The following is a 14566-nucleotide window of genomic DNA, read 5'->3' on the forward strand; positions in this document are numbered from 1 at the left end:
CAGTCACATATACAGCGAGCGTTTGTGACTATATATTGCAAAGTTTCTTATATTTGCTTTTATTAATCGCTTCATGCAAAGTTTGTTGAATGGACAGTGACCATTGGCTGCGCTCAACTCACATTATAAACAATATCACAGTAATATTTTTGCTGACAAGTTAAGGACACGCCAATTGTTTGACGCTGCAACCAATGAAGTATTAAAGCATGTAGTCAGCAGTAACATACAAGACTGGAAGAAACGACCTTCGGAGGTCCAACTAGTGATGACAAATCAAAACATATGGCTCTGATCATATTGGTGTCCATAAGTAAAAGTTTATACGTTTTTTCTGTTCCAATTCCAGGAGGAGATGACTAATGGGTACAGGTTGGCAGTTTTCAGCTTCTTGGTGCTCACCATTAGCTAAACAAGTGTTTTAGGTTCTTCCTTTAAAGGGAAGTGTTATCAGTATGGGTATACATACCTGGGCTGAGGCATTCAGCAGGCCGGATGATGTGCCTTCTGATTCTGGGTACGTGATCTCAGCGGCAAACTCAAACCCCAGCGGAAGATATCCGGTCATAAAAAATCTGAGCAGGAACAAACCAGAAAGACGCGGCGCTTAGAGTGTAAGCTCTGAAGCCCTGTGGAATTAAGTACTACAGAAAGGATGGATGGAAGGATGGATGGATGGATGGATGTTCTACAGCTGCTGAAAGACTACAAACACCCATCGTGTGAGGACAGCGGAGAAGCCGTGGTGACAGTAGTGAAGGGCTTGTACAAGCTATAGGTAGCAGCATGTTCATAGACTGGATTAATGCAACCTGAGGTGAAGCTAAAAACGCAGCCCGACACCTGGACTGTAATCAGCAGTAATATTCCAGGTATTAAAGTATGCGGTCCAGGAAAAACACAAAGCACAAAACAGACAACTATACTTAGAAAAAAACAACAAAACAAATCATTTACTCCATTTTTATGACTTTTAAAATAAAGAGATATTTCCCATCAAAGACTTTTATACAGAAGGCCGAGCTGTAAAGGACTAGAAATCAGCTATTGACATTACATAGATATACGTAATGTACGTACACAGTGACTGCACCAGCAGAATAGTGAGTGCAGCTCTGGAGTATAATACAGGATGTAACTCAGGATCAGTAATGTAATGTACAGTTGTGCTCAAAAGTTTACATACCCTGGCAGAATTTTTCCTTTCTTGGCCTTGTTTCAGAGAATATTAATGATAACAAAAAAAAAAAAAAAAACACCACACAACTTTCTCCACTCATGGTTATTGGTTGGGTGAAGCCATTTATTTTTAAATCTTAATGACAGCCAAAACCATCCAAATGACCCTGATGAAAAGTTCACATACCCTGGTGATTTTGGCCTGATAACATGCACAGAATTTGACACAAATGGGTTTGAATGGCTACTAAAGGTAACATCCTCACCTGTGACCTGTTTGCTTGTTGTGTGTGTGTGTGTGTGTGTGTGTGTGTGTGTGTGTGTGTGTGTGTGTGTGTGTGTGTGTGTGTGTGTGTGTGCGCATAAAAGCTGAGAGAGTTTCTGGGATCCAGACAGTCTTGCATCTTTCATCCAGCCACTGATGTTTCTGGATTGTGAGTCATGGGGAAAGCAAAATAATGGTCAATGGATCTACAGGAAAAGGTAGTTGAACTGTATAACACAGGAAAGGGATACAAAAAAAATATCCAAGGAATTGATAATGCCAGTCAGCAGCATTCAAACTGTGATTAACAAATGGAAAATCAGGGGCTCTGTAAAAACCAAACCACGGTCTGGTAGACCAGCAAATTTCGGCCACAACTGCCAGGAAAATTGTTCTGCATGCAAAGAAACACACACAAACAACATCAGCTGAAATTCAGGACTCTCTGAAAACTAGCGGTGTGGCCGTTTCAAGATGCACAATAAGGAGGCACTTGATGAAAAATGGCTGCATGGTGGAGTCGCCAGTAAAAAAAGCCATTACTGCGCAAATGCCACAAAGTATCTCGCCTACAATACACCAAAGAGCACATGAACAAGGTAATTTGGAGTGAAGAGACCAAAATTGAACTTTTTGGCCACAACCATAAACGTTCCATTTGGAGAGAAGTCAACAAGGCTTATGATGAAAGGAACACCATTCCTACAGTAAAGCACGGAGGTGGATCGCTGATGTTTTGGGGATGTGTGAGCTACAAAGGCATAGGAAACTTAGCATAAGTTGAAAGGAAAGATGAATGCAGCACGTTATCAGCAAATACTGGAGGCAAATTTGCACTCATCAACCCGGAAGCTGCGCATGGGAATTACTTGGACGTTCAAACATGACAACGATCCAAAACACAAGGCCAAGTCGACCTATTATTGGCTACAGCAGAACAAAGTGAAGGTTCTGGAGTGGTCATCTCAGTCTCCTGACCTCAATATCATTGAGCCACTCTGGGGAGATCTCAAGTGCGCAGTTCATGCTAGACAGCCCAGGAATTTACAGGAACTGGAGGCTTTTTGCCAAGAAGAATGGGCAGCTTTACCATCTGAGCAAATAAAGAACCTCATCCACAACTACACACAAAAGACTTCAAGCTGTCATTGATTTTAGAGGGGGCAATACACGGTATTAAGAATTGGGGTATGTGAACTTTTGATCAGGGTCATTTGGATGTTTTTGGTTGTCAGTAAGATTTAAAAAGAGAAGACACAGTAGTTTGACAATAAATGGCTTCACCCAACCAATAACCATGAGTGGAGAAAAAGTTTTTTGTTATCATTCATTCTCTGAAACAAAGTGAAGAAAGGAAAAATTCTGCCGGGGTATGTAATGTTGAGCACAACTCCATGTACACAGTGACTGCACCAGCAGAATAGTGAGTGCAGCTCTGGAGCATAATACAGGATGTAACTCAGGATCAGTACAAGATCAGTAATGTAATTTATGTACACAATGAGTCCACCAGCAGAATAGTGAGTGCAGCTGTGGAGTATAATACAGGACTGATTTCTTTTTTGTTATTAGCATCTTACCCTAGAGCTCCTGCTGTCACGAACACAATAATGAGCTTGAGATTCAGGGTGAAGGTGAAGACCAACATCCCGATAAATGATAAGATGTAGACGATCAGTGTAGTCTGCCTGCAGGGAGTCAGGACTGATATTAATACAGGCGGGCAGTACTGTCCAGAACATATTGTTGTGTTACATCTCAGCACAGGTGGAGTTTACCTACTTGTATGTTTTCGTATAGTCCAGCCACACACCACAAATGACTGAACCAATCATTCCAGCTATTACCAGGGTGAGCCCGATCCTGCCGGCATTTACTTCTTCCCCCTGTCAGAAAAAAAAAAAGTAGATTACAGAGGATGAATACCATGAATCTGGCTTTTTATCTGGAAAATTACCATAGTAGATCAATGAGGTTAATTACGCAAGACCTGGAGATTTTAGGGCAGACACCCAGCTTTTCAAGAGTCCCAAATGGCATGTTATGTAGATCTGCACATCCACTTACAGTTACCATTCAGGATCTGTACAGCCAGTGTCTCATTTAATGATGATATAGACTGAGGGGGTTCTTAACAAACAGGATAGGTGATATATATCTATCTATCTATCTATCTATCTATCTTTTTTTATTTTAAAGACTCATACTTCCTGTCCTTTTCAGCAGACTCATCACAGGCAGGATTACAATGACGCCTCTATACACAGCAAGTGGTTTCACATCTGACCCTGCTCTCCCTTCACAATGACCTCTGCACACGCTTATTAGATGCATCAATACAATAGATAAGGTTCTGTCTGTTGCTGTTAATGTCCATGTTTCCTGAAATGGGAATTTAACCCCTTCACAACAGGGACACTTTGCGTTTTTTTTTCCTCCCTTTATTCCCAGAGACCTAACTCTTATTTTTCTGTCTACATAGACATATGAGGGCTTGTTTTTGGTAAGACGGACGAGTTGTACTTTTGAATGACACCATTCATTTTACCACAGTGTACTGGAAGAAAAAAAAATAAATAAAATTTTAGAAGAACGGTGAAATTGTGAAAAAAAAACAAACAAAAGTTCTAAAACTGTAAAAACATAAAAGATAATGTACATTTTGTGGTAAAAATGACATTGCAATACCATTCTCCTCATCAGTACAATTACGGCGATTCCCAACATGTCCAGTTTTCTTGTTATTTTGTTCAAAACTAAAATAAAACAAACAGTTTGCAAAAAGTTTTTGGGGTTCTGTCACCATTTAACTTTATTTTTTGGCTGATGGAGCTGTATGATGGTTTATTTCTTTCAGGGCAAGACTACTTTTTTTTATTAATACCATTTTGGGAATATGTGACTTTTTGATAGCTTGTTACAGCCTTTTTTGTGGAATTGCGGTGACCATAAAAATGTAATTTTGGCGTTCTTGACTTTGCTTATAGTGTTTACCGAAAGATTAACCTTTTCTTAACGCAGTGATACCATATATATATATATGTACTTTTTTTATATCGCCGTTTTCAATGGGAGAAAAGAGGCGATTTTGAACTTAAAAAAGTGTATACAATAGCCCCCTAGGGGATTTGAAGAGGTGATCGTCCCACGGCTTGTGCTGTATACAGCGATGCCACAACATCGCTGCATATAGAAAAATCACGGTCTCCTTCGAAGCCCGGCCACAGGCAGGGTTTGAAAGGAGCTCCATAATGACAGGCACAGGGGTCTCAGCTGACCCCCAGGCTGTCAAGACAACCCATCAGCGACCTGCGATCACGTCATCGGCATGCCAATGGGTGGAGATTATGACGAGCACGCATGCCGATGCATGTTACATGCCGCTGTCAGAGGTTGACAGCAACATTTAACAGGTTAACAATCGAGAGTGAGCATCGCTCCTCCCGCTATTGTTAGCAGCAGTTCTTGATTGTAATACACAGTTATCACCTGCTGGGTATGGTGCAGGCTCGCTGCGTGAGCCTGCTTCATACACCAGGTTCCGACATGCGCCGTACATGTACAGCAGATATCGTAAAGGGGATAAAGTCTTTAAAAAAAAAAAAAATAGTAAAGTTAAAAAACACCATAATGTAATTTATCACCTTTAAAAGGGCAATGCTGTCATACAACCCAACCTGAACAGTGAAGAAACCGTAGAAACTGTCAACCTAAAATGATCATATATATCTAATACAAAAAATATAATAAGCATTATTATATCCCAACTTTTTTTTATTCAATTAGGAGAAAATACGCTCTTTAATGACAGCCAAAAAGAGCCACAATTTCTACAAAACCTCCCATAATCCCCTCAATAGACCTTGTATCCGGACATGACACTGACCTCGTAGTGATGAGTGATCATTTGATTCAGCAACGTGGACACAGAATAGAAGGAGCCGGTCATGATCCCTGCAACGAAAAGGGAACGTATTATCTTCTGCGCGGATAAATATAACGCATCTATAGGCCAAGGATTCAGAGAAAGCTCCAGTCCATGGAGCCATGACGCTGCAAATACCCAGAAAAATGACTCATCTGAGAAGAGAGGAGCTGAACACTCGCCTAACGGGGGACGTAGGAGGTTTACCATGTACAGACCTGCAGTCATGAGGCTACAACACACGCGCTGGAGATCTTGAAAAAACATTACATAATAGGTGGATTATAAGGCTCCATGACTGTATAATGAAGAATTTTGCAACTTTCTAATATAAGTGTTAGTTGAGCAGATAATGTTTTAGTTTTCTGAAAGCAAGCAGATGTCCTATTGATTTTATTTACAACTTTGATATTAAGTTGAAATTACAAGTAAATATACAAAACCTTGTTATATTATCAGAGACATCCTTCTTTCTCCACTTATGAGCCACTTCTCACCCTCCTTCCTCCTGAACTCTTCATTTACCTATTAAACTGCTAAAATCTGATCCACTTAGGACATTACTGTCAGCTCAATGGAGGTATCAGATTATAGTGGCATAATGAAGTCTATAAAGCACTAATTATTATATCACACCATAGCAGGAGTCACAGCTACACTGCTCAATGTAATAGTGGAAATGCAGAGAATCCAGCTTCACAAACTCAGAAAACGTTTTCTTTAAATGGTGAAGATATCAATCCATAAATTAATATTTTAACAATCCAGGGCAAAGATATATTCACCTTTAAAGAAAACATTTTAGGAGCTGGATTCTCTGCATTTCCACTACAATCTGAGGCGTCCAGACAGAACCATAAAGGAAACCTAATGTTGGCGAGTTGGATCTTTTACTATTTTGTACCATTATATAATGCCCAACATGCTGCTGAAAGTGTGCAACTTAGAGACAGGAGAGCAGGAATCCCTTGCATGCGTGGTGTATAGGAGATATTCAGATTAGCTGCTATGTTAAGAGCTAAAGCCTGCTAATAGGAGAACTTATGAAAAATGCAGGACACAACCCATAGTGTTATCCTCATGTATTCACATCACAGCTTAGTCTAAAACTACAGGTATAGAATAAAAGATGCGGGTATGTAAAAGTGACAACACACAAGTGAATAAGTGTAACGATAAAAGTTGATAATCATTGCAGTGTGTTTGCTGGCTTTTCGGTCAGTAATTTTAGGGTCAAACACTGTGGCCAGATAGTACTTAAAAGAATATTCTCATCTCACTTTTTTTTTTTTTTTTTTTTTTTTTTTTTAAAACAGCCTTTGGCTCAAACTTGAGCCATGGCGACTTGATGGATGAACGATCTGTAGGAAGATCGATCTTGTGCAAGTCTAGATAGGTCCACAAGGGTCTTCTCTGCCGTTATCATGATTGTATGAAGCCATCATTTTGCTGGTCTTCCCCTTCGCATTGTTCCTTCTATTCTCCCGATCATGATGTCCTTCTCCAGTGATTGCTCTATTCCTATGATGTGCCCACAGTAGGCAAGTCGTAGCTTGGTGATCCTTGCTTCCAGCGATATGTCTGGCTCGATTTGTTCAAAGATTGATTTGCTCTTCTTGCCATCCATGATATTGATAACATCCATTTCCAGAACCACATTTAGGAGTCGATTCTTCTTTTGTCTTGTTTCTTTATCGTCCAGGTTTCACATCCATATGTTACTACAGAAAAGACCAGACTATGTACGAGCCGTGTCTTAGTCGCCAGTGAAATGTTCCTCGGTTTAAAGACCTTGTCCAGAGACTTCATTGTTGATTTGCCCATAGCCATTCTCCTATTGACTTCCGATGTCGTCACTGCATCTTGAGTGATCATTGATCCAAGGAGGTTGAAGATCTTTACAACTTCCAGTTCATTGCTGTCCATCTAAAATGTGTCCCGGTCGTATCTGGCAGTAGTCAATATCTTTTTCTTCTTTGAGTTGAGTAGCAGTCCCATGTTCTAGCTTTCCATATTGACACTCCGTAATAAGTCCTTCATGCCATCTATGCTTCTTGCAATCAATGTTGTATCGTCTGCGTATTGAAGATGGTTGATGATTCGGCCAGTAATTCTGATTCCTTCTTTTTGGCCTAGCCTTCCTGAAAATAGCTTCTGTATATACATTGGAGAGAAGTGGTGACAGGACGCTGCCTTGTCTGACGCCTCACTCTTCTTTGAATTATGCCGTGCTGCATTGTTCCGTTCAAACTGTTGCTTCTTCGTCAATGTAAAGGTTCCTAATCATCTTGCATATTCTGGCATATCCACGTGCTTGCTCAGCAAGTCTGAACTCCTATACAAGTGAGTGGATAGTCGCACATGTGCGCCAACCGGTCCTTTAAGTGCTAGGACACACACCTATTAGATATTTATAGCATATCCAGTTGATATGTCATAAAATATCAAACTGGGAATATTCCTTTACAACCAAGTCTACACTGCACATGACTAGAAGGATGCACGATCTATTAATTGTGAAAGTGGGTCACAAAAGGGCCAATGACATGACCACAACAAAAAACCCAAACCTATTAAACTTTTGGACACAGGTCACACAAGTCGGTGCCCCGCAGACTTTAGTATAAAATTGCAGCCGGCAAATGATAGGTCTGAAAGTCACATGTAACCCTAACATTATAGTCTTTAAAAGATAAATTGAAAGTCTACAAATAGAGTGGTTTTCAGAGTTTTGAGGGTTTGTGGCGCTTTTTTTTTGCCAATAGCATGTTATGGGTTGTACAGCCTTCTCTGTTGATTTTCTCTATAGTCTTCTTTATAGGGTTTGCAAACTCACAGCACAAAATAAATAAAAATAAAATATATTATTATTAATAATAGTGAAAGGTAATGAGTGTTGTGACACCATCTTACCATAGCTGACCAGCAGCAGCACAAAGGGGACGTTCTTAAAGAGATTGATTATGGATTGCTTGTAGGAGTATTCCTCGGGAGCACAGCCCCGCACAAGGGCCTGAGACTGACTTGGCGGAATCTTAGGTTTCTCTTTAAAGACTGAAATATAAAATCAAGCATTTGTCACAGCACGTACAGAAAATGCAATTGCAGGAGCGACATGTGCCACTGCTACGTAGGATTTGGGTTGGTAACTTAGGGACGTTTTAGTACTGCCTGGGACTAGCCATTAGTGACTGGCGTTTGTGCACACCTGTGTATTCTGACCCAGGACACCGCAAATTTGAGAGTTTCCAAAAAATTAAGAACAATCACAGCAAATTCTGGCCAAATTACATAAATGCTATGTGGGTCTCCTATCTTGAGGGAAGTCTTCACTTTGGGTGGTCAAAACTGATGTTAGAATCCTTTTAATTTAAATGGGGTGAAAATGTGTAATCACTTGTTTTTATATTATAATTAAAAAACAAAACAAAGAAACACAAACCCACACGACTTCAATAAATTGCAAATGATGAATCAGGGGCCAGTGTTTCTTCCTGGCCAGATGTATTGTGAGCGCTGCAGCTGATCAGTGACTGCTGACTGTCTGTGGCATTTAGGTGATACTCCCATTGGATGTTAATCCCAGCAGACTAGCGGGGAACACAGTACTGAATACGGAGGAGGGATGTAAAAGGAGTGGAGTATCAATTATTTTTTTTATTTTGTATTCTTTCCACCTCCCTAGGCCAATTATTAAGGAATAGTGGACAACCCCTTTAAAATATCATCACTTCCAAACAGACAATCTAGAAAAAAAAAAATATTCAGAGTGTAAATTATCTAGATTCCAGGATGGCAACATACAGATATGAAACACTACATCGCCCGCCATGACACAAGCCTTCTGGGAAGGTATGGATGAAATGTTACCGATGTCCTCCACTAATAACTCATCAATATCTATTAGGATTGGAGAAGCTGTGCAAAGAGCTATAATTCCAGATAATGACAGATTAACCCATATACACTGGATTATTCGACCCTTTGTCTTCCTCCACCATATATTCACAGTACAAAAGAACATCAGCTAGATATTTTTATCTCAAGAAGTCCCAATTTTACCAAGGGAATAATGAATATGATGTTCTGTAAATTATACAATGACTATGACCAGTACAGGGTCTTCACCTAAACTAGGCCCCAAACATTACAAATCTAGCCTGGTTTCCAATAGCAACCAATCACAGCGCAGCTTTCATTGTACCAGAGCAGTTCAAAAAAATGAAAGCTGTGCTGTGATTGGTCGCTATGGGCAACAAGTCCAGATTTCCATCAGTAAAGAAAAAAAAAAAAAAGGCCTCATTTGTCATAATTGCATAGCAACCAATAACAAGGCAGCTTTTATTTCTTGAACTGCTCTGGTATAATGAAAGCTGTGCAGTGATTGGTTGCTAAAGGAAACAGTCAGAATTTGTGAGTTCTGATGATCGGGGCCCAACGTGTCGTAGTGCCCATAGCAGCCAATCACAGCGCACCTTTCATTTTAACAGAGCAGTTAAGGAAATGAAGGCTGTGCCGTCATTGGTTGCTATGAGTAACAAGGATGTTTTTTTTCAAATATAATATAATATAATATAATATAATATAATATAATATATATATGCCCATATGTTCAAATCACAAAAAGCATTACAGAGCAAATAATATAATATAATATATATATATGCCCATATGTTCAAATCACAAAAAGCATTACAGAGCATATAATATAATATAATTATAAATATAAATATATATATATGCCCATATGTTCAAATCACAAAAAGCATTACAGAGCAAATCCACATAAAAACCATAAAATTCAGAGATGACCACCAGTAATCTCATTTTACCATTGTCGCTGAGATAGGGGCAGCTGTTTGACTCAGTCTGTACACTGGAAAACGGCCAGCCGCCCCAGTGTGTAATGTACAGAGTGAATTGCCCACTGGTGACATTGGGGGTCATAGCGTTTCCTCAATGCCACATGGGGCACCCAAAAGCGCTATGCAGTGCGAGACCCATCAGACAGCACCCTATGGCTTAGCTTCCTGGACTCCGACATGGGGAACATTTTTAATACTGTATATTGGAAATGGCTGATGGCTTCGGATGACCTAGGAAAAATTTCCAACCCTTCTTGAACGCACATTTCTATTTTCAGACCCTGGAAACCTGTATTATATGGTACAACATAGGATGGAAAATCTAAAACCTGGTGTAAAAATCAAACAAATTTTTATTCTAAAACACAAATTGGCAAACTCACAACTGCATAGGATAGTCAGCACATCCATCAATATAATCCAATTACATTAAACAAAAATTTTACGCTGAGCGACAATTTCACCCTTTCGACTTTGGCAAGGGGTAACCCTTGAAGCAGCTGAAAGGGCGAAACTTTGTACTATGTTTTGCCTACTCTGATTTATAGAGAATAAAGTCATCAATTTGAAGAGGAACATCTTCGTTGTTGGTGCCAAGAACAAATGCCAAGTGTAAAGTCATAATCCAACATCTATCCTCATCGACACAGTAATACAAAAGCTGGTGGTCTAAGGGTTTATTTTTTTTAAAGCAATGCTAGCTGATAGTGTTGAGCGGTCTTAATTTAAGGGTTTTGCTTTGTATCTTGGGGAGTTTGTTGTGGACTTTCTGCTCCTACATAGGACCAGCTACCCTAAAATTTCACATAAGAGACTTTTATTAGAACTTTGTTCCATTTTTTTAACGTTCTCTTGCATCACCTTTTTACTGTGCTCCGTTTATTATCTCCTCGTATAGGTGAGCATTTACCATCAGTTACATAAAACTGATAATATCATGTACACAGCTGGTGGAATAATGGCTTTTGGCCATGAACCAGCTCCATGTGACGTGACCTCTGACACCTCGCGGTCATCACGCTGGGCATTAACCTGCAATACATAACAGCTACAGGAGGCCCCGTCGTGTAGAGCCGTGTGTACATTGGGTTGGTTACAAGCAGAACTCCAGGCAGAGTTCATGTAACTGAGCAAATTGCTTCATCGCGGCTGTGAGATACTACAGTAATGTTACCCTGCAGGTCTCATCTTGGATCACTGCCAAGACGCTCCCAGACCTCCATTGATCAAACCTTCTGACGTGTCACCCAGGTTACTAATGTGGGAGGTTAATGACGTCTGCAACATCACGTCCTTTTTAGTTCAAACTAAAAAAAAAAAAAAGTCTCTATCAACTGTCCTAATCCTGTGATTTCCTTTTTTCGTGTCTGGAACTACCATAACTCGTGAGCAGCATGTTCACTGTCTTGGGATTATATTACACTTAGCCATTTCCTTGTTTTCCAATATCCAAACACTCGCTCATGTCATCTGTAACTCAGCCTCTCTAGAATTTGTTCTTTAAGCGTAGAAACTGCAGAAATGCTTACTATTCCTATGATTCATTCTTATCAGGATTACTTCACGTTACTAAATCAGTCTTCCATTCACTAAACTCTCTCCTGCTTAATCTACCCTGAACTTAAAGCAGCCAGGCTCTCGTTTCTGTCCAGCATTCACAGACGCCTCCACCCTGTGCCAGTCATTGCACTGGTTGCCCATCCGCTATAGAAAACAATATAAAATTGTCAAACTCACCTCCAAAAGCTCTCCACATTGCTGGACAGTCCTACATCTCCCTCTACAACCCTACCCATCCTCTCCACAGAGTTGCACTGCCCTACATTTCCTAATTGCCTGTCTACCATCCTACCAGTACTCTCCTCTCTGCCAGTGATCTAACACTAACATCCTTCGTAATCCTCCATCTCCAATTGGCAAGACTTCTCTTATGCTGCATCAACTCTGGAATGACAATCACAGTTTAGCAAGTGTCCTGCAAAAATAATACAAACTACGTCTATGCAGGCCTATCACATTTCTTGTCCTTTTTGTCACCATTTTCCCCAGAACCTTTTCCTTTCATCACACTACCCCCATACAGTAGACTGATGAATGAAAGTTATTCACACAAATCCAGAAAAAAACAAAACTAAGCCAATGCTCTGATATTTCTGCATTGGCTACCTGTTAATCTTTAAATTACCCTTGGTTAATAATTATTTCCTTGGTGAAAATGAACTGTTCGACAATGACTTCTAGTGAGTGTTTATACACAGCAGCCAAATTGTGAGTAAGAAGTTGTAGTGTAAAGAATGGTGGATAGACCGAGCAGTAACGAGACAGGAGGTAGATTACAGGAGAGGCAATGGAGATCGCTACAGTAAGGCTGGCATCATGGACGCTGCACACGATCACAATAAGGAACTGCAGAAAGTAGTTCTGCATAGAGCTCCATAACAGAGTTTAAGACTATAGGTCAGGAACAAGATCCCTATGACCCTTTCCCCAACTTTGGCTCTCCCAGTGACTCCAATTCCAACTTTTACAAGAGTCGGAGTGTTAATTATAAAGCCGTCCCCGGTTGGAATAGGTCACTCTGGTGAAAGGAGCAGAACCATCACCTACATTACAGCTGTTTATGTGCTTGTAAACCATTGTATAGTTCTCGACCCATCATTACAAGTCGTGTCACTCTGCATCAAAGTAATAAATGCAATATAAGTCATAATGTAATAAAGTATAAAACATGACCTGCCCCACAGAGCATAATGGAGGATAAAAACTGGCATCAAATGAAGAAAAAGGATTCTTCATACCATCGGGGGAATAGGAGTGAAAATATATATATTTTATATGCTTCTGGGTGACAACCAATATGACACTTCTTGTTGTTCTAGAGTGCAGAATGGTCATAGCATCACATATGACTTATTTAGGCTTATATGACATAAAATCCAAAAATTCATCCCCTAATCTCTTTGCTATGATTCCATTTTATATCACATTGCTACAAAGTGAGAGAAATATACAAAGAAATCTGTGAAAAATGTGTCAGATGATGAAGCCACAGAAGGCCACAAAAACCTGCTGGGATCTCATCCAGTTTGCATCACATCTCAATGTGGGACACCAGTCACGTCACCCACCCTATTCAGGAGCTGCTTACGTGGAGACACAATGGATGGGGCCAATATAGGTAGGACCATTTGATCATCTAACACAGGGTTCCCCAACTCCGGTCCTCAAGGCCCACCAACAGGTCATATTTTCAGGATTTCCTTAGTGTTGCTCAGGTGATGGAATTATTGCCTGTGCAGGTGATGTAATTATCACCTGTGCAATACGAAGGAAATCCTGAAAACATGCCCTGTTGGTGGGCCTTGAGGACTGGAGTTGGGGAACCCTGATCTAACAGGTATAGGGGGCAGGGGTGTGTGTGTTGTCCCTGATTACAGTAGAAAGCAAATGGCCGACAGCAGGGACGAATGTAACAATCTTGGAGCTCCATAACCATCCTGGCTATTAACAACCAATCGGACTGCTGCGATCATGTTGTGGGAACTCAATGAGGGGCACAGAGGCGGCCCTTCTCTCCAACTAATCACTTGGATGCTGAGGTCATTGTTCACCACGGCATCTACTGCGATGAACATAGGCAGCTCGCGGGTATCTGCTGTTTAAAAGTGCTGCCAATTATAAAGCGGCCTCAGCATATGAGCCCGCTTAATAATTTCCGTTTATACATGTCAGAAGTTATCGCGAGATGTGGGCAGACACCGGTGAAGATTGTTCGCCATCTGGTTCCCCAACTCACACGTGGTCTGCTGGCACTGAATTGACCGGCTTATACGACCTGACCAAGACGCTGAAGACATCAGAGCTTAGAGAAGACTCAGGAGCACACTCAGGTCTGGAGTGTTTACTAGGGAGGACTTGAGCTTGTACTCACCTGCAATAGTAAGAATGAACAGGAGCGTGGACACCGCAGCAGTGCCATAAAACATAATGCTGATGTTATGTGCCGTCACGTGATAGTCATCCGACCTCGGAACCAGCACGGGAGGAAGAAGGAACCCGATGGCTGTGCCGAACTGTGGAGCAAAGAGGAGAGACTGTAACCCCCCAGCGCCATTATCCACCCCCCCTCCCCATGTAATGCAATCAATGTACAATCTATAATGAAGCAATGTTCCCTGGAGATTTCACCATCGTATTGGCACCGGCTGATAAAAGGCACTTAGTGGAAGTAAGAGGACGTTCAGCTCTTGTCCATCTACAGAACATTCTTGAATTAGATTCTAGACGTCACTCGCTCCTCTCTACTCAACAAGTATTTATACAGGGAGGAAA

At 40.8% G+C, this 14566-nt stretch overlaps 1 protein-coding gene across 2 annotated transcripts in view; it reads right to left on the reverse strand.

The window, feature by feature from the left end:
- Positions 1-14566, reverse strand: part of FLVCR1 (FLVCR choline and heme transporter 1) — a 52339-nt gene that overhangs the window by 36313 nt on the left and 1460 nt on the right. For both annotated transcript variants that reach the window (XR_012318069.1, XM_073671968.1), the window contains exons 2-7: positions 14166-14307; positions 8283-8423; positions 5331-5398; positions 3227-3330; positions 3025-3132; positions 470-575 (exon numbers count right to left, since the gene is read on the reverse strand). Coding sequence is in view for 1 of the 2 variants with exons in the window: in XM_073671968.1 (XP_073528069.1) it covers positions 470-575; positions 3025-3132; positions 3227-3330; positions 5331-5398; positions 8283-8423; positions 14166-14307 (669 nt within the window). In the remaining variant the exon portion in view is untranslated. The remainder of the gene's footprint in view (positions 1-469; positions 576-3024; positions 3133-3226; positions 3331-5330; positions 5399-8282; positions 8424-14165; positions 14308-14566) is intronic.

The sequence above is a fragment of the Phyllobates terribilis genome, unplaced genomic scaffold (assembly GCF_046119375.1).
Source record: "Phyllobates terribilis strain yellow unplaced genomic scaffold, ASM4611937v1 Scaffold_3__8_contigs__length_932513732, whole genome shotgun sequence".
In the NCBI taxonomy this organism is placed as follows: domain Eukaryota; kingdom Metazoa; phylum Chordata; class Amphibia; order Anura; family Dendrobatidae; genus Phyllobates; species Phyllobates terribilis.